We start from the raw sequence: 20,473 nt of genomic DNA, 5'->3' as shown, positions 1-20,473 counted from the left end.
TTTATTTACCTTGTGTGGTGATAAGGAGTTGAGCTGGAAATAAGGAAGCAAACACTTTCAAAGAAAGAAAATGTAAATCACATAGCAGTAAACCCAGGGGTAGATCAATCCTGACTGGGAAAGCAAGCTATGGCTCTTAGGGCAGATTGCTACCACTAGGCAGAATGAGTTGAGCACCTCAGGTGGAATGATGATGATGATGATAATAATAATAATAATAATAATAATAATAATAATAATAATTTATTTATACCCTGCCCATCTGGCTGGGTTTCCCCAGCCACTCTGGGCGGTTTCTGATAAAAGATTAAAAATACATTAAAACACCAGTCATTAAAAACTTCCCTAAACAGGGCTGCCTTCAGATGTCTTCTGAATGTCAGATAGTTGTTTATTTCTTTGACATCTGAAGGGAGGGTGTTCCACAGGGTGGGCACCACCACTGAGAAGGCCCTCTGCCTGGTTGCCCGTAACCTCACTTCTCTCAGGAAGGGAACCACTAGAAGGCCCTCAGTGCTGGACCTCAGTGTCTGGGCTGAATGATGGGGATGGAGGTGCTCCTTCAGGTATACTGGGTCAAGGCTATTTAGGGCTCGAAAGGTCAGCACCAACACTTTGAATTGTGCTCGGAAACGTACTGGCAGCATGCTGCCAGTAGCAGCAGCATCCTGGCTATTAAGGACAGAGCCCTTCTGGACAAGGCTAAAATCCCACATAGACCAGCGTCCTATTCTCACTGTGGCCAATCACATGCACCTGGGAAGCTTGCAAGCAGGTCCTGAGTGTGTTTCCCTGCAACTGGTGTTCAGAGACATACTGCTTCTGACAGTGGAGTCCGAGCACAGCCTCAATGGCTAGTAACCACTGACAGTCTTGTCCATCATGAATTTGTCTAATGACCCTTTAAAACCATCCACGTTGGTGGCCATTGCTACTTCTTGTGGGAGGGAATTTAATACAGTCATACTTCATATTACCAGTATGTCCGCTTCATGTTATGTTCTTTCAGGATACGTCCTGCGGTGACCTGCGGTACCAGAAAGGGTTACTTCCGGGTTTCGCCACACGCACATGCGCAGAATCGCAAAATGACATCACGCGCATGCGCAGAAGCGGCGAATCACAACCCACGCATACGCAGACGTGGGTTGCATTCTTTTCATGTTGCGAACTGGCCTCCGGAATGGATCCAGTTCTGGTTAGAGGTACCACTGTAGTTCTAAATATCTTGATGGCACCTGACTGGCGACAGTTCTTGTTTCCTCTTAGCCCTGCTTTGACGCCAGTCCTTTTGGTACTCATCACGAGTTTGCTATTAGAGGGAGTGATGCCTCTAGGAAGCTTGCAATCAGCACCCTTCCCAGCAACTGGCATTCAGGCACATACTGCCTTTGACAGTGAAGCAACAGCATGGTGTCTCTGACCCCGGAAGTAGCGCATATATATATATATATATATATATATATATATATATATATATGCTTTTTAACATCTTTATGTGCCCCCTTGCCCAGATTATCCGGAGCTTTGGGCTGGGCTGTCACACTCAGCTCTATCTGCTGATGGATAGCCACACCAACTCGGCCCCGAACACACTGACCAGATGCTTGGAAGCTGTGGCTGGATGGTTTCGTAGGAGCCGATTGAAACTAAATCCTTTGAAGACAGAGGTCCTATGGCTGGGTCGGGATGGCATGGGGATGAGGGACCAACTCCATTCTCTTGCGGGGGCCCAATTAGTGCCATTGCCTTCCGTTAAGAGTTTGGGTGTAATCCTTGACGCCTCCCTTTCCATGGAGGCGCAAGTTACAGCAACAGCCAAGGCGACATTTTTCCACCTTCGCCGCATCAAGCAGTTGGTCCCTTACCTTTCCCGCCCCGACCTGGCCACAGTGATCCATGCGACGGTCATCTCCAGGCTTGACTACTGTAATTCGCCCTATGCGGGGCTGCCCTTGAAGCTGACCCAGAAACTCCAGAGGGTGCAGAATGCTGCAGCGAGACTCCTCACTGGGTCTCTGCCACGGGAGCATATTCGCCCAGTGCTTTTCAAACTGCACTGGCTCCTGGTAGAGTACAGGGTCAGATTTAAGGTGCTGCTTTTGACCTTTAAAGCCCTTCACGGCCTAGGATCCTCGTACCTACGGGACCGCCTCTCCTGGTATGCTCCATGGAGAGCCTCAAGGTCCATAAATAGCAACACCCTAGTGGTCCCAGGCCCTAAGGAAGTTAGATTGGCTTCAACCAGAACCAGGGCCTTTTCAACACTGGCTCCGGCCTGGTGGAACGCTCTGCCTCATGAGACCAGGGCCCTGCAGGATCTGATTTCTTTCTGCAGGGCCTGTAAGACAGAGTTGTTCTGCCTGGCCTTTGGCTTGGAGCCAATTTGATTCCCTCCCTTTCTTTCTTTTTTCCTTTCCTTCTCCTCCTGCGATGAGGCTACATTTTAATATTTTAATGTTTCCATATTTTAATTTTGTTTTTAAGTTGTAATCATTCAATTTGTTTTTATTATTGCTTGTAAGCCACTCTGAGCCCGGCCTTGGCTGGGGAGGGCGGGGTATAAATAATAATAATAATAATAATAATAATAATAATAATAATAATAATATTTATATAGTCATGCCATTGGTAGCTGTTTCCACCATGGATTTATCAAATCCCCTTAACAACAAATCCTAAAAACCAAAACCCCATCTAAACTTGTGTCATGGCTATATTTTGTGACAGTCAGTTCCATAGTTAAACTCTACTCCTCATGGGTGCTAGAGGCCCAATTCAGATGTAATAAGAAACAATTCATAAGAGCGTAAGAAGAGCCTGCTAGGTTAGATCAAAGTTCCATCTCATCCAGCCTCCTGTTCTCACAGTGGTCATCCGGATATCTACAGGAAGTCCACAACAAGCGCAACAGCATTCTCCCCACTTGTGATTCCCAGCAACTGGGATTCATGTGCATACTGCCCCCAATAGTAGAGGTAGAACATAGCCATCATGGCTAGTGGACATTGATAGCCTTATCCTTCATTAACCTTTCTAATGCTTTAAAAAAAAGTCATCCCAAGTTGGTTGCCATCACTGTTATGACAATGAGTTCCATAGTTTAACTATACACTGTGTGGATAAGTACAGTGGAACCTTGGTTTCCGAATGTCTCCGTTGACGAACGATTCAGAACTCAAACGCCCTAAATGTTTCCGTTTTTGAATGCTTCCATATTGAGTTTTTCGTCTTAATTTTTCCGTTTTGAGGCTTCCGTATTGAGTTCTTGGTTTTCGAATGTTTTGGAACTCAAACAGTCTTCCGGAATGGGTTACATTTGAAAACCTAGGTTCCGCAGTATTTTCATTTGTTCTGTCTTGAATCTTCCAACATTCAGTTTCATTGGAGTTATCACAGTTTTAGTATTATCACAGACTTCTCCTTGTTCAGCCTCCCCAAGTATTCCAAGTGCAGGCTTACAATACTTCAACCCCTTTCCTAATGATCCCTAGAATGCACTTTTTCCAACAGCTGCCACCCATTTTTCACAGCTGCCATTCACAGGGTTGACATCTTCATGGAGCCATCCTATATGTCCCCAAGGTCTTTTTCCTGGTCCACAGTAGTAGAAACCTACTGCTTCTGATCCTGCCTTCTAGAGCAACAGAGTGCAAGTCTGTTCCCTCTTCTCAATATAATTTTAGTTTTTCCTGGGTGCATTCAGGCATGTGATTTTTTGCATTAGTTTTATGAATCAAAATGATAGCACTTCTGTCCCAATTTCCAATTTTCTTTTTGTACACTTTACTTGAATAAAGAACTGCACCCCAACTTTCAGAGGAGTATGAATTTTAAAAGATGGCTGTGTTTCTGTTTGTGTATTTTTTCGGAAAGTGAGAATTAAGTAGGTTAGTCTTTAAATATGAACTAAATCATATTTATCCCCCATCCCTACTATCAAACTTGTGCTGACCACCAAACCCTTTTGGGGTTCTATGTAGCAGGTGTGAGCTAAATTCATAACTGTTAGTTCAGATCCCCAGTAATACCGGGAATCAGTACCATTGTTTGGAAAGGATCCTATTTCAGGTCTTTCAGGTTGAGAAACCCGCAGTTCCGCTACATCTGTATGAAAGGATCAGAAGATAAACCTATAGGATCTTCAGTGTAAATCAGAAGAAAAATACAACCAAGGATGTTTATGGGTAATTCCCAACTATCACCAAAAAGCCAGCTTTTTGTAATGCAATTCAACATCATGGCTCTCTTGCAATGTTCCTGCTAAGTTCAAAAGCAGCAGGATATGACCCAAGCACCCCAGTTACCCATGCAGATTCAACACACAGCTTGATTGGAGCTGAATGCTGTCGGAACCAATTCACATCTTCAGCGCTTCTCCTGAATTGCTTATAGCGAGGAGGCTAGTTTGCCATCAGTCAATAATGGAAAATTTGCTCAGGAAAATATGCTAATGCTCTCTGAAATTTTAGGCAACAAGCCTAAGCATGCTTCCCAGGAATGAAAGCCCTGATGAACTTAGGGAGACTGATTTCCTAGTAAACAAATTTACAGTTGGGCTGCAGTTGTGACTTTCCATTAAATTCCAAGCTGTAAAGTCAAATGCTAGATTCAGTAAATTGAATTGTTCACATATTATTTAGATAGCACCATGAGCACTGATGACATTTCACACAAATTGCAAGGGGACAACCCTGGTGGTTCATAATCTATCATATGGTGTACTTTTAATCGAATGATTTTATTCCAAATTGCCACAGATCAAGCTTTAAAAACAGTCCAGTGCATATTCTGCTAGCCCTCCCCCAACCTTAAAACAAACAAACAAACAAACAAACAAACAAACAAACAAACAAACAAACAAACAAACATAACAGCCCTCTCTGACAACCCTATTTAGAAATAATGACCTTAAATGCAGAGTTATGAGAGCTGTCTTGTCACAACAGGGCACAATTGGGAAAGGACCATAGTTCAGTGGTAGAACATGCTTTGTATCTTCATTCCCCAGTATTTCAAGGTAAGGTTTCCCTGAAATCCTGGAGAGCAGCTGCCACTCATTGTAGACAACACTGAACCAGATGGATTAATGGTCTAAGAATAAAGCAGCTTCCCATGGGAGTGAAGTCTTCACTCAGGTCTGCAGGGGAGGCCTGCCCCTAAGAGCCCATATTGGGTGCTAATTAGCTCCTGGGTCTCATGAGTTTTCCCCAGCTGTCAGCACAGCCACATGGGATAGGAATCACCCCCAAGGCCAGAATGCCAGCACTACATCCCTCCACCATCATGCTAGGCTATAAAAGCCATTGCCGGCAAAAAGGAATAGGGCTTTTTGGCTGAAGATCAAGGTAAAGATGCTTTAAATAATGAATGAACAAAAAGTGATGGTGCAGTAAATTGTTAGTGACTCACCCTTGCATGTAAAAAGGGTTAAAGTAAGCCATGAGCTCATGTTGCCAGCGAGTACAGCTTGGCTTGCTCCCAGCAGCTTTTGCCTCCTTGTCCCCCCCCCTTTTTGTTTGTTCTCCGAACTCAGCAAATGCTGCATGTAAATGAATTGAATCTCTGTAAAAACCTGTATGTTTACTAACCCAAATAGTGTATGATCATTTTTGTAAGAAACCAAGTACATTTATTTTTAAGTCATCTGGAATCTTTGTCATCTTTATTTTACTGCCAGCAGATGGAGACTTGTTTGATGCAACTTCTGGAAACTCTATGAGTAAAACAGTCACTTATATGCAAAGCTAAGTTTCTGTGATTTATTCTGGCCTAGGTATTTTTGTGGGGAATGTTTGTTTAAAGGTGGATAAGAGCCAATATAAATCTAACAAAGTTTTAAAGTGCTTGGAACAATAACCATTGCGCTTAACTCTGCTTTTGGAGAGTAGAATCTCTCCCAGATCTCTCTCCCCAACATAAATTTCTTCTGAATGGGCAACAGTGGTGCTGCAGGCCCAATGCAGGATGGCTCACAATGCTTGGTAACAACAGCAGGCAGCCCAATCCTTAGATTCACACATCTGGTAAGGTGGAGTGCAATGTGCATTATGTATAAAACTGTTGCACAATGATATGCCCATTACAAAAAGGGAACCTACCTGTTCCAAAATGGTGTTTATTCTTTCAACCTCGCAGTCGATCAAGTATCTTTTCTCCTGCCGCTTGTCCATTTCCTCAATGATTGCCTTGAACTCCTGAACATCTTTTATGCTTCCCACGGATCGGGCAGTCACTTGCCAATTATTTTGCACGGCGGCTTCCATAATTGCCTGAAGAATGGAAAATCCTGGGGAAAAGAAAAGGGGAAAGAAGACTTAAAAACAGAAAGTGGGGACAAGTTGATTTAAAACAAAGAAGGAAAGAAAGCTCCTGCTTCATCTGGAAACAGCTGCAGTGTTTATAACCCAGTAAAATTAATGACCTGCGAGCATTCTGTGAACAATAGAAATCCAGTTGTAATTTCCCTCCTGCTTGTAGTAACCCTCTGGATTTAGCAGAGTTGCCAAGACATAGAGATTGTACATGAAACATTTAACACGTGCCTTGACAATTTTCAAGTCCATTCATCCTGCTGCCATAGACCAGGTAAGTACACCCACACCCACAGACCCACACCCACACACCAACGAAACTGTGTAACTTCTTTTAGATGACCTCATGTGCAATCAGCTTGATGCTGCGGAGGAAATCTATTCCAGACCGTGGACCACATTCCCTTCTGCTCAACCTTCCAGGAATCACATGCCAGAGATGGAAAGGTGGGCAGAGCAGTAAAAGTTAATGTTACTTTAGTGCACTACAGATACATGTACACCCCTCTTTAGCCTCCATCCAGTCAAGTTCAAGGGCACCTTCCAGGCTGGGGAAAACTGGAGGGTACAAAGCAGGGCTGGTAAGGGCTGAGACCTAGAGAGAGGGAATGTGGCTAGGGAGAAGGCATAGCCTGGGGAAGGCTTCCAAGGGCCAGATAGACTGGGGGGGGGGACATTTGAGTCTCCCCATCCCTGGCCTAATCAGCAGCCCAAAGGACAACTTGAAAAGTCCTGTTCACACCTTCAAAATATGCTCACTGAAACTGTGAAGATCATTTTTTCCACCCCAGCATTGATCTTTGTATGTTCAATGGAAGGTGTAACAAACTACAGCTCCCAGGATTCTTTGGGGGAGACCATGACTGTTTCAAGAGGTATGATACTGCTTTGAATGTATAGTGCAGGTGGAGCCTTATATTACATGAAGTAGCTTCTTTTTTGACATTATCATATTTCCAAGGTGGCACGGAGCAGTACTGGAATTGATTGGGAGGTGCAGTCTGGCCCATAACTAGCCCAGACTGAGCTCTGCATAAGGAGAAAATGGCAATTAAAATATTGTGGCAATTATCTCAAGGCAAGTAATGTAGACATGTGGTTTTACTGGTATTCAGAGGTGTGTTTCCCCCCCGCCCCCCGTTCATGTAGTGCATTTCTTTCTTTTTTTAATAGAGAATGTAATGGCATTAAATAACACCTTTAAAGCTCATATTAAGGTAATATCGACTCATTTAACAGCTTCAGCAGAGCAGGGAGGCAGCATAAAACGAACAAAGAGCAGCACAGTGGGAAATTTACGCTTGCAAGTGGACCATTCATTCCTTGTGAACAACTGTGGCTGGGACGTAGACTGAATTTAAGCAAACTGCTGAGAGCTAATTGTGGAACAGCTGGGGAGAATAATCTCATTCTTGAAGGCTATCTGCATGGAAGCTTTTTTTTAGGGGGGGTGGGCTGCAATCTTGCTATGGTCTCTTATAGCAGGAGGGCAATGTCCCCTGACTTCATTTAAGAAGCCATTATTTACTAATGATAGGGATTCAGTCCAGGGCTGTGGGTGGATTTAACAGGCCTCATCTGCACTTTATTCTGCAAGCAGCGCCATACCATTTTAAACAGTCATAGCTTCCCCCAAAGAATCCTGGGAACTGTAGGGTTCTTAAGGGTACTGAGAGTTGTTAGGGAGACCCCTATTCCACTCACAGAGCTACAGTTTTCAGAGTAGTGTAACACTCAGACCCTCTTTTCAGGGAACACAGGGAATTGTAGCTCTGTTAGGGGAATGGGGGAATGCTTCCTCACAACTCTCAACACCTTTAACAAACTACATTCCCCAAGTTTCTTTTTGGGAAGCCATGTGAATCTGAAGTGGTATGATGCTGCTCTCTATGGGCTCTGACTAGCTGGCTAAACCAGGTGAGGGTGGCCATTGGGTCTCAAACTCTCAGTGAGTTAGCGACTTCCCCTGCATGTGAAGACAGGCTCCGGTGGATTGAGCGGATGAGGCCCATAGTGGGTCCAATGGTTAAGGCGGCAGTTTCTGCATGTGCTGTGGAGGTAAGTGAGGGGCAGATTGGCTCATCAGCCTGGGAAGGGAACCCAACTAAGAGAATAATAATAATAATAATTTATTATTTGTACCCCGCCCATCTGGCTGGGTTTCCCCAGCCACTCTGGGCGGCTTCCATAGAAACAAAAAAAAAAACACACACTAAAATATCATACATGAAAAACTTCCCTGAACAGGGCTGCCTTAAGATGTCTTCTAAATGTCAGGTAGTTGTTTATCGTTTTGACATCTGATGGGAGGGCATTCCACAGGGCGGGCGCCACTACCGAAAAGGCCCTCTGCCTGGTTCCCTGTAGCTTTGCTTCTCGCAATGAGGGAACCGCCAGAAGGCCCTCGGCGCTGGACCTAAGCGTCCGGGCAGAACGATGGGGGTGGAGACGCTCCTTCAGGTATACTGGGCCGAGGCCGTTTAGGGCTTTAAAGGTCAACAGCAGCACTTTGAATTGTGCTCGGAAACGTACTGGGAGCCAATGTAGGTCTTTCAAGACCGGTGTTATGTGGTCTCGGCGGCCGCCCCCAGTCACCAGTCTAGCTGCCGGATTAGCTGTAGTTTCCGAGTCACCTTCAAAGGTAGCCCCACGTAGAGCGCATTGCAGTAGTCCAAGCCCAAGCGGGAGATAACTAGAGCATGCACCACTCTGGCGAGACAGTCCGCGGGCAGGTAGGGTCTCAGCCTGCGTACCAGGTGGAGTTGGTAGACAGCTGCCCTGGATACAGAATTGACCTGCGCCTCCATGGACAGCTGTGAGTCCAAAATGACTCCCAGGCTATGCACCTGGTCCTTCAGGGGCACAGTTACCTCATTCAGGACCAGGGAGTCCTCCACACCAGCCCGCCCCCTGTCCCCCAAGAACAGTACTTCTGTCTTGTCAGGATTCAACCTCAATCCATTAGCCGCCATCCATCCTCCAACCGCCTCCAGGCACTCACACAGGACCTTCACCGCCTTCACTGGTTCTGATTTGAAAGAGAGGTAGAGCTGGGTATCATCTGCATATTGATGGACACCCAGTCCAAACCCTCTGATGATCTCTCCCAGCGGCTTCATATAGCCGATGTTAAAAAGCATGGGGGAGAGGACGGAACCCTGAGGCACCCCACAAGTGAAGGCCCAAGGGTCTGAACACTCATCCCCTACCACCACTTTCTGAACACGGCCCAGGAGGAAGGAGCGAAACCACTGTATAACAGTGCCCCCAGCTCCCAACCCCTCTAGACGGTCCAGAAGGATGTTATGGTTGATTGTATCAAAGGCCGCTGAGAGATCCAGCAGAACTAGGAAACAACTCTCACCTTTGTCCCTAGCTCGCCGGAGATCATCAACCAGTGCGACCAGGGCAGTTTCAGTCCCATGATGAGGCCTGAACCCCGATTGGAAGGGATCCAAATGGTCCGCATCCTCCAGGCGTACCTGGAGTTGTTCAGCAACCACACGCTCAATCACCTTGCCCAAGAATGGAAGATTTGAGACTGGGCGATAGTTGGCCATACTGGCCGGGTCTAAAGATGGTTTTTTAAGAAGCGGTTTAATGACTGCCTCTTTCAGCGGATCTGGGAATGTTCCCTCACAGAGGGAAGCATTCACCACCCCACAGAGCCCATCGCCCAGCCCTTCCCGGCTTGCTTTTATTAGCCAGGATGGGCAAGGATCAAGGAGACATGTGGTTGGTTTCACGCGTCCAAGCAGCCTGTCCACATCCTCGGGGGTAACAGATTGAAATTGATTCCATGCAACTTGACCAGACAGAGCTCCAGCACTCTCCCGCCCCAGCCCTGATCCCACGGTGGTGTCTAGCTCCTTCCGAATATGAGTGATTTTATCTGCAAAAAACTTTGCAAAGTCGTTGCAGGAGATCTTGGGGTCTTTACAAGGCCCCGGTGGTAAAGGTGGTTCCGTTAAATTGCGGACCACCTGAAAGAGTCTCCTGCTACTATTTTCTGCAGATGCAATAGAGGCGGTGAAGAAAGTCTTCTTTGCCGTCGCTATCGCCACTTGGTAGGCTCGACGTTGAGCTCTAACCTGTGTCCAGTCAGATTCAGAGTGAGTTTTCTGCCACCGACGCTCTAGCTGTCTCAACAATTGTTTCATCGCCCTCAGCTCCGAAGAAAACCATGGAGCTGTCCGGGCTCCATGCAATCGGAGAGGGCGCTTCGGAGCCAGACAGTCGATAGCCCTGGTTAACTCCGCATTCCAGCGGGCCACCAGGGAATCAGCTGAAAGGCCATCAACATGGGCTAAAGCATCCCCTACCACTCTCTGGAAACCATTTGGATCCATTAAGTGGCGGGGGCGGACCATCCGAATTGGTCCCACCTCCCTGCAGAGGGGAAGGGTCGCGGAGAAGTCCAGTTGCACCAGGAAGTGATCTGACCATGGCACTTCTTTGGTTTCACTTTTAGTGTCAGATCACCCACGTCACTAGAGGTGAACACCAGGTCTAAGGCATGTCCATGACTATGAGTTGGGCCCAACTTATGACCACATGACCTGGGTTGCTGTGCGTAAGAGAAACCTGGCAGGCTAGCAGCGGCAAGGACAGGCCCCTCTGCTTCCTCCAACTAGGTCTCTGTCACACATGCCAGGTCAAATCCTCCATCCACAATCAGGTCGTGGATGGAAGTGGTTTTATTTACCATTGACCTGGCATTACACAGCAACACCTTCAGGTTATGTGGGTTTCCCCTGTTGATTCCAGTATCCATCCGGTCAAGGCCAGACCCGGAGGCAGGGATAGTCTTCAAACAACGACTAAACCTGCCTCCTCGGTAATGACATGGTCTGGTCTTAGCGTAACTCCGCCTCCTGCCCATGATCACCGAGATCGGATGTCCCAGTGCTTCCCCCCCTGTGGAACTTGTCCCAGCCATCGTGTTGGCTGGGGCCTAACTCCCAGGCAGCCCTGAGAAGGAAAATTCTGATCATAAACCTCTGCTGCCTTGCAGGATATCTTTGGAAGAAGAAAAGGTGAAGGAGTAAACCCTAAACAAATCTGGAGTGGAGTTCCTAAAATGAAGAAGAAGAAGAGTTTGGATTTGATATCCCGCTTTATCACTACCCTAAGGAGTCTCAAAGTGGCCAAGAATCTCATTTCCCTTCCTCCCCCACAACAAACACTCTGTGAGGTGAGTGGGGCTGAGAGACTTCAAAGAAGTGTGACTGGCCCAAGGTCACCCAGCAGCTGCATGTGGAGAAGAGGGGAAGCGAACCCGGTTCACCAGATTACAAGACTACCGCTCTTAACCACTACACCACACTGGCTCTCAAATGGTTGGATGGTGTCATGTATGCCTCCTTCCAGCAACTTCTGCAACCAAACTGGTGCAAAAGGCATTGCTCTGGGCCACATCAGTGAGACTAAGAGGGTTTTTTTTTGTTATCTGGGCAGCCCAGGACCTCCATACACACTGCCCAGACTTGCACACTGTGGAAGGTCACTTTGGTGCTGCTAACACAGCAAAAACAACATGGGAGGCAGCAGTTCTGAGTTACCACTTTCTGCATCCACAGCAGGCACTATGATTCTCCAGCGGTTTGACTTAACCTCTGGAGGTGTACTCCATTGTCTCTTGAGACAGATGGATGCCAACAATGCTTCTCTGTCCAGCCTGTGAAACTCTTTCCCAAGCCACACACCAGTTGGGCTCACATCACTGTGTAGAAGCCAGCTTACTATACAAAGGTAACTTATATATTTGTTGCTCTGTCCACTTCTGCTTCTGGCCAGTGGTCCTCAAAAGGTCACCCAGAAGGAAACGTAGGCCCTGGGCTGAAAATTACTCCTTACATTACCTGGTTTACAGGTTGGGTTGTCTGCCCTTTGTAAAAGAGCTTCAGTCCAGAGGCAGTTCCCAATGCAGCATCTTTTAAATATAACTTCTGAGCAGGGCTTTCTGGTTCCCTTAATGATGTCCTGACTTTGGTTGCTTAATGCTTCTTGAACGTTCTTGAGTTCGTACGTGTGCACTTTATTGCCGTACAATTAATACATGCTGTGCTTGGGAATACGGTCTGGCTTCCCCTCTCCCCCGAGACCACTGAAAGAGAGGCATTTACATATGTATGGTACAATGAACTCAGCCTTCCTTAACATCATATTTTACAAAGATGGCTGTGATGTCTGAGGCTGCATTACGATTCTGCTACATGCTATAGAACGAGCAGGTACAAGGCTTGGGTTAGCAGACAGCTTACAAATGAGACATTTTGATAATTGAAAACTCCAAGTGCAATTAAAGGGAAATTTATGCTGGTTTTTTAAGCTAAGTGGGGGGGGGGGATTGGCCTTTTATTGCTTTTGCTTAAGGAGTGTTTAATATTGTACATCATGTCCCTAAGGGAACCTGCCAATATACCTGGAGTCTTGCTTCACTGCCACACAGCTGTTGTATGCACTCATACTTTCCAAAATTTCAGAGACAAGATTCTTGGGGAGGCATAGGTCAGTGGTTAAAGCTAAGTCACCAGCCTTTGGGGGCCAAAGGGCATGTTTGCTAACTGGAGAAACATGCATGTCAGAAGCAGGGATGGAAGGATCTGTCTGTTTAGATCCTCTCAGCTTTCTCATTTTACCAGTCTTAAATTCAGTTCCTCACACGTTGCAGCAATTTGCAGATTATTATTTTTTAAATGCCCATGAACCACCAGCATTTTAGTGTGAATTTCTCCTAACAGACATATTTTTATATGCAGTTTTGACTAATGTACACATTTTTGAAAGCAATTAAATGTACACATTTTTGAAAGCCTGAATACAATTAATTTTTGTGTTATTTTCACTATTATCTTCATTTTTGCGTACATATTCTCCTGATAGATGTGTTTTTGAGAGCTTCATCACAGTTTTTTTTACAAGGATATAGCTATGTCTCAGTTTCAAAAAAGTGCAGATTTGATAGATTTGACTTTAAATACACATTTCTCCCCAGCCTTAGCCACAAATCTCCCCCTCCCAGGAGATAAAAAAGCCTTATTTTGGCCAAAGAATTATTTGTGGAGATGGGAACCTGAGGACATCAAGGATGTGTGCCCATGTTGGTGACCCATGGGGTAAAAAATGCACTTTGTGTGCTAAGGTCCAGATTCAGCTGCTGACAGCTTCTGTACAAAGATCTGACAAATCTGGAGGAGAACCAATGCAAACCGGAGTAATTAGTGGCAACATCCATGCCACACATTGAAGACACGTTGAAAGCACATGACTCCCCTCATCCCCCCCCCCCCGAGAACTAGTTTGTTAGAGGTGTAACTCTATCAGGGACAAACCCAGGATTCTTTGGGTGAAGCCATATATTTTCAATGTACTTTCAATGTGTGGTGTGGATGCAAGCATTACCAGCTAAACAGTGGATGAAATGCATTAACAGCAAGAGTTATTTGCCTATGGAACAGAGCACCTCACAAGGAGATTGCTTAAATATCTCTAGTGAAGGAGAGAGATAGAGAGAGACACTGGATGACCATTTTTAAAAAATATATTACATTCCTATTACTGACTTTTCCCAAGTGAGATCAGGGCTCTAGTCTGTTCCACCCTGTCCATGTAACAACCCTGTGAGATAGATTAGATTGAGAGTCAGTGATTGGCCCAAGCACACCCCACACCCTTTGTGTTGGGAGTGGGGATTTGACCCCAGGTCTTCTCCTCCTAGTCTAACATTTTGACCACTGTGGCACACCAGGGATAACCCCCCCCCGTACCCTTCCAACTGTATGATTCTGTGACAGCTGTGCTACACTGTTGGTGCAAAAACAGGAGTCTTCTTGTGGAATTTAAAGACTTACAGATTTATTATCGATGGGACTCAGTGGAACTAACTTCTGAATAAGCAAGTACAGTGGTACCTTGAGTTACAAATGCCTCGGGTTACAAACGCTTCAGGTTACAAACTCCGCTAACCTGGAAGAGTTACCTCGAATTGAGAACTCTGCCCCAGGATGAGAACGGAAATCATGTGCCGGCGGCACAGCGGCAGCAAGAGGCCCCATTAGCGAATGCAGGCTTCTAGTTAAGAACAGTTTCAGGTTAAGAACAGACCTCCGGAACGAATTAAGTTCATAACTAGAAGTACCTCTGTATAGGACTGCTCTGGCCATGCTGGAGAGCTGTCATAGATTCTGTTCCAGGAACTATTTTCTTACCACTTTAATGCAGTTGTAAGTGTGGTCTAAACCTCCTGCTCATGGAATCATAGAACTGTAAGTGCAATGCCTCTATCTATCCCTGAGCCACACACCAAATGCAAACAAAACTGATATATAGCTGTCAAAGGGGGGGGGGGGAATAAACACATTTTGCCTACAATTTTAGACAGATACTGTTGCTCTGATAATACCACTACACAGACAAAAGAGGCCTATTTGCCCAGTTTAATAGCACTCTAAAAGCGTGTGAGAATCTCTCTTTTCAAAAGCAAGCTGAGCAGCAAGAGGAAAGAATACTTTTTCCACTGAAGAGCTCGTTCAGTTAGATAAAATTCCATGTCTAGCAGGACTGACCGAATTTTTTATATAGTTATGCTTGATCAGATAGCACCGTAACCATCACTAGTGAATGCAACTGAAGAAATGATAGATCCGATAAGGGCTTGCATCCAGTGGACCATATTAGCGCATATCTTTGGAAGCATGAAAATCTTTAGGACAGCCATCAAGCACATTAGTGCAAGAAGGCACCAGTAATTTAAATCCGTCTTCTGTAGCTAGCTGCCCTTCTTCTCCAGCCCACCCCACTCCCCTCACTGGGTGTGCAGGAAATTATGCCTAATATACACATTTTTTTGCAAAGAGATAATGATTGTTTTAAAATGTTATTTTCACAAATACAATGCTTTCCCTTAGTATATGCATTTTTGTAAACATTACCTGCCTGGAGAAATGCATTGCAAAACTTTAAGGCGTGTGAATTTCGAAGGGCGCCTGTGTTTTGGTTCGTACATCATTTCAGAAAGTGTGAGTTAGGTAGGTTTATCTATAAATGTGAACTGAACTGTATATATCCCCCAGGTTTTTAAAACATGCCCATCAATGTGGAATGCACAAAATCAAAAGCATCTCTCTGTGTAAAAAAAATAAAAAAATCCCCCCTCTCTGTAGCTGCTGGTGCCTAACTGAAGATGCAGATGAACACGTCTGCCTATGTTTATGTATTTATTTAAGGAAAGGGGATCTAATTAGGAATCCTGCAGTTAGTAATTAGCAGGTTAGCGGATAGCCTCATGCACTGGGTGAGATGGTTGATCTGTGTTCCAGGAGAGTTGAGTGCCTGGATGCAGGGATACCCAAACCTATAATCAGGTGGCTTTCAGCTGGAGGTGAGATGCTGCTGCTGCTGCTGCTGCTGCTGGCGGCTTTACAATTGCCAGAATCACATTCAACACCTTCAAAAGGTACGTTTGGCTTATGGAAGAATTTCCAAGAAAATTGCAAAGAGATTAATTAATTTATTTGACTCTCGAGCCAGATTGGCCCTCTCAGCTGTGAAGGGCATTCTGCCGTTGACAAAAGCCTGCTCCCCCTCTGAAGGGGTATGCAAGATTACACACACACACACACACACACACACACACACACACACACTGCACTGGGATTCCAGTCATTTCTGCTGGTCTAGTTCATTTCATGCCTTATTCATCTGCATTTGTTTTGTTGTGACACCCACTTTTATTTTCAGGATTTATTTTTTTAAAAAGAAACAAAACCCCAGCCCCAACCCCCCCTTTTTTTTTTTTTTTTGCTTTTGGTGGCAGCGACAGAGGAGACATCTGTAGCCATTTCTAGAAGCTGCCTTTTGGTGTCTCTCCCCCCCCCCCAATTCAGCAATGCAGGATAATTTTGGAGCATTGCCTGGGGTGGGGAGTGATGGTAGCCAGGGTGAAGCATTCTGGGAAAAGACAACAAATGGCAGCTGACAGGAGCAGCAGCTGATGCAACCCTTAGCCTAATTTTGTGTGCCTTTGGGGTGACGATTTGCAGGAGAAAAGGAGGTCAGGAGTGGGAAAACGTGGAAACAAGCCAAAAGGGATGGAGCAATTAATATGGGAGGGAGCAATTGGTTCAAGATCTCTGGCAGGAACAATCTAGCCCTCTCCTCACAGCCTGCTGAGCAGGGAGAGAGAGGCGGTTGGTGAAAAGTGGCTTGCCCTTCTGGCTCTCTCTCTCTCTCTGCCCCTTGCTCGCCATCACACCATGGCTCCAGACCTATTACCTTGAAGAATACAGCCCCATATCTGCCATCTGGAACCCACCAGATCTAGGGACTAGGGTCACCTGGCTCACCTGACATGCCACGTTTTCTTGCCATACAGGATTCTTGTGAGGAGCAAGCAGTGGCGTAGCGTGGGGGGTGCAGGGGGGGCCGGCCGCACCGGCCGCAACATCTGGGGGTTAGGGTTAGGGGGCGCAAATCCACGGGTTAGGGGGCGCAAATTACTTGCCTTGCCCCGGGTGCTGACAACCCACGCTACGCCACTGGGAGCAAGTGCTACCCTGAGCTCCTTGGTGGAAGGGCATGATAAAAATGTAATAAATTTAATTTCAAATGCATGCAGTAATCTTACTGATAAAGCAAATCAGGTTTTCATTACGCAAGCCTGAATAATGCTGAATAACGCTGAAAAAGAGAGAACAAAAGTCCAGAAACTGCTGAGTTTAAATAATGATAAATAATATTCGTTTGAAGAAACAATCGCAGGAGATTATGTTAATCAAGCCACGAATGGAAATTCATATTCAACATTTATAAGAGTATGTTAGCTTAGCAAGTCTTAGATAAATGTCCTAGAAAAGTCAAATATTTGGCTGGTTGAATTGTCTCCCTATTTCGTCAAAAGATTCTTGATGCCTAACCTCCAGTCATCAAGAGCGAATAAATATGTACCTCCTCTTGATAAACTTTAATATATATTTCTGAAGCCACCCTGATATTGTCATTAGAATATGCTAATAATTTTAAACCAGAAATAAAACAAGTATCCCAAAGGAAAAATCTACCAATTCTGTCAGGGAACATGTCATCCTTCACTAATCAACTTTGTAAGAGGAATTCTGTGCCTGCACATTTACGTGAAGTTGAATTTTGTTTTAAAGAACTGGTCATCAAAAAATAATTAAGGTACTCTGAAATTTACGTACGCTGTTTACAATTGCATTAATAATAATCCATGGATCACTTGGCATACTGTATGCAAATCAGTGCAATAACTATGTTCTTCATAGTTGAAAGTGGCATGTGTTTTTCTTTTCGTTCCCAGTAAATAATTTTTTCAGCACTCTGCAGTCTCCCTGGCTACCCCTGCTTCCTGATCTCAATAAATAAATAAATCCCAAAACCACCCCATGGAAAGAATTATGGTACCCCATGGGTTTCCCCTTGGTTTCCCTTTTATCAGAATATGGGCATCTAGGAAAGCTGCAAGGTGAGATGCTTGGCATAATGAAATAAAGGGTGCTCATAAACACCCCGTGTCCCCATTAAAAGGTAGGCAAACATGACACAAACTTTGTACCACTCCCATGAGAATTTCATGGAAATGTTCTCTCCCCTTGGATAACTTTGAAATGTGATATATTTTCACATTTATTGATGGGCAATGGCTAAAACAACTACAACAACCACTGGAGAATTTTTGGCACAGCACTAGAAATGGTTCCTTAGTAGAGGAACATATCTGGTCCCAAACTCCATGGAACAGTCTACAACACTCCCATTTGCTTGGAGGTAGATCCTTAGCTGCATTCCTCTTCTGGAATGCTGTGTGATCATTGCGGTCCTGCAAGGACTAGATCTCCCTTGGGTGGGAAGCAGACTGCTTGATGCTTCGAAGAACATTTTGGTCTTAGCTTTGAAATAAGCAGCTTAGCATAGCTTCAGCACAGGGGCAGCATGGTGGGAGAGGGAACACAATAGTCACATACTGTGAAGAGTCCATTAGAACCCTTCCCACCATGTGCAGTTTGAGAGGGATTGTGACCATAGCTCAGCCCCCATAAACAGTTTTAGAATTAACAAGGAATATGAAATAAAGCATTATGTGGGCTCCAGCATTAAGACTTTGTGGGTGTTGCACTGGACATTCTTACAACAGTAGATTATTCCCAACATATTTAACTGGAGCATTCAAACCAAGAAGGTAAGGTGTTAAGCAGATAGGGTGCAATGCATATTGAGTGGGAAGTGAATTAGTGTTCTCAGTTCCCCACCTCACCCTGCGAATCGGATGCTTCTCTTTCCTTGTTTATTTCACATACAAAGCAGAAAAGATGTTTATTTAATATTGCCTCACTATGATATTTATATCTGTGCAAAAAGAGGAAGGGAAAGATAAAAACCAGGTCAGTGTTGCCCGTGAGCCACAGTACAGTTGCCTCAAAGGAGGAGGGGGGGGGGGGACATGTAAAATGGCCAATTATTCGCTTGCAGATATTACAGGCTTGGAACAACTCCAGGGACTACACCAAATTCTCTGGCTACCTTTTGCCATCCATTTAATCGTAACCCTTCTGTTGAGATTTATTAAGGCTAGAATCATATGGAAGCAGTATTCCCTCTAAGGCAAGGTTGGGGGACCTGTGGTCCTCCAGATGTTGTTGGACTACAATTCCCACCATCCCTGTCCATTGGCCATGCTGGCTGAGGATGATGGGGGCTGGAGTCCAATATCCGTACTCTGATTCCAGAGGAAAAAAATGAGGGGATTCCAGAGGAAAAAATGTACGGTATTTCAAACACATTCCAATGCACATTTAAAGCACATGACAATCGCCAAAGAATCAAGGGCACCTCTCACAAACCTACAATCTCCAATACCCTTAACAAACTACAGCTCCCAGAATTCTTTGGTGTGTGTGGAAGAAGCCATGTGCTTTAAATGCATTGTATGGATCTGTCCCTATAGTCACAGCAAGGATTACTGTTAATATCCTGTTCTGTATTTCTGATGGTTCTGTTCTGTTGGTTGTACGCCCTGCAATCACCCACCTTCCACAACAGAAAACTGGATGATGTGTCTACTTATACAGTTGTGCTTTAGACTAAGGTTACCAGATTTTTTTCAGTGAATCCGGGGACACCTTTCAGCTTCAGTAGGAATGAATGGATTTTGTCAGGGAACTGATTTGTAAATCTGGGGACTGTCCCCAGGAAACAGGGACATCTGGTAACCTTACTTTAGACCCTGAAATATGTTGGAAGTTTCCATGAATGGAGGAGATTCCCCACTTCACAAAGCCACACTCAAGCTCACAGAGGGCTGGAAGCTGACTAAAGGTAATGCAACAGAGAGGGCTGAGTGCCATGCCTATCTCTGACCCAGAACGTGAGTCCTTGAAGGGTGAGCCAGACACCTCCATAGACTGAGGGCAAAACTACAATTCTCATCAGCCCCAGTAAGCATGGCCAATGGCCAAGACTGATGAGGGATGTAGTTCAGCAACATATGGAGAGCCAAAGGTTCTCATTCCTTATGCTAAAACTTTCTGAGTTTCAAAAGCCATTGCATGATAGGCCATTGTTGGGAAAATGAATACAGGATGCAGCAGGAAAGGGAAAAAAAAGGCAGGTGGACCTCTGGGTTTCATCCCATCACTCCAGCACCTCTTACTTGGCTGGATGGAATCATATGTGTAGAAACCTATGAGTTTGGGATGGATGGAATGCACCCTGCTGGCCAAAGTTGCATTAATTGCTCCACTTACTTTGCCTCTGGCCCCAACCATCACTGGAACACATGACCCCTGGAAGTTGCCAATGAGGAAATGTGGCCTTTGGGCTGAAAAAGGCTCCACATCCCTTCAATAATGCAAGTGTTTCAGTTTTCATCTACAAAATGTTAAATATGTTGCTCTTCAAAGAAGAAAGCACGTTACTTTGTTCTAGTAATGTTCTTCCTTTAAAGCCCTATAGCAGGCATAGGCAAACTCGGCCCTCCAGAAGTTTTGAGACTACAAGTCCCACCATCCCTAGCTAACAGGACCAGTGGTTAGGGATGATGGGAATTGTAGTCCCAAAACATCTGGAGGGCTGAGTTTGCCCGAGCCTGCCCTATATGGCCTAGGACCCTCATACCTACGGGACTGCCTCTCCTGGTATGC

The 20,473-nt window shown here is 45.2% G+C and overlaps 1 protein-coding gene across 3 annotated transcripts in view; it reads right to left on the bottom strand.

Moving 5' to 3' along the window:
- Positions 1 to 20,473, bottom strand: part of GRIA3 (glutamate ionotropic receptor AMPA type subunit 3) — a 202,981-nt gene that overhangs the window by 102,271 nt on the left and 80,237 nt on the right. For all 3 annotated transcript variants that reach the window (XM_083486398.1, XM_083486397.1, XM_083486399.1), the window contains exon 4: positions 6,102 to 6,289. In XM_083486398.1, coding sequence (XP_083342524.1) covers positions 6,102 to 6,289 — 188 coding nt within the window. The remainder of the gene's footprint in view (positions 1 to 6,101; positions 6,290 to 20,473) is intronic.

This window comes from Podarcis liolepis (genome assembly GCF_965112155.1).
Source record: "Podarcis liolepis genome assembly, chromosome: Z".
NCBI classification, from domain to species: Eukaryota; Metazoa; Chordata; class Lepidosauria; order Squamata; family Lacertidae; genus Podarcis; species Podarcis liolepis.
This window is presented reverse-complemented; position numbering and strand designations above follow the sequence as displayed.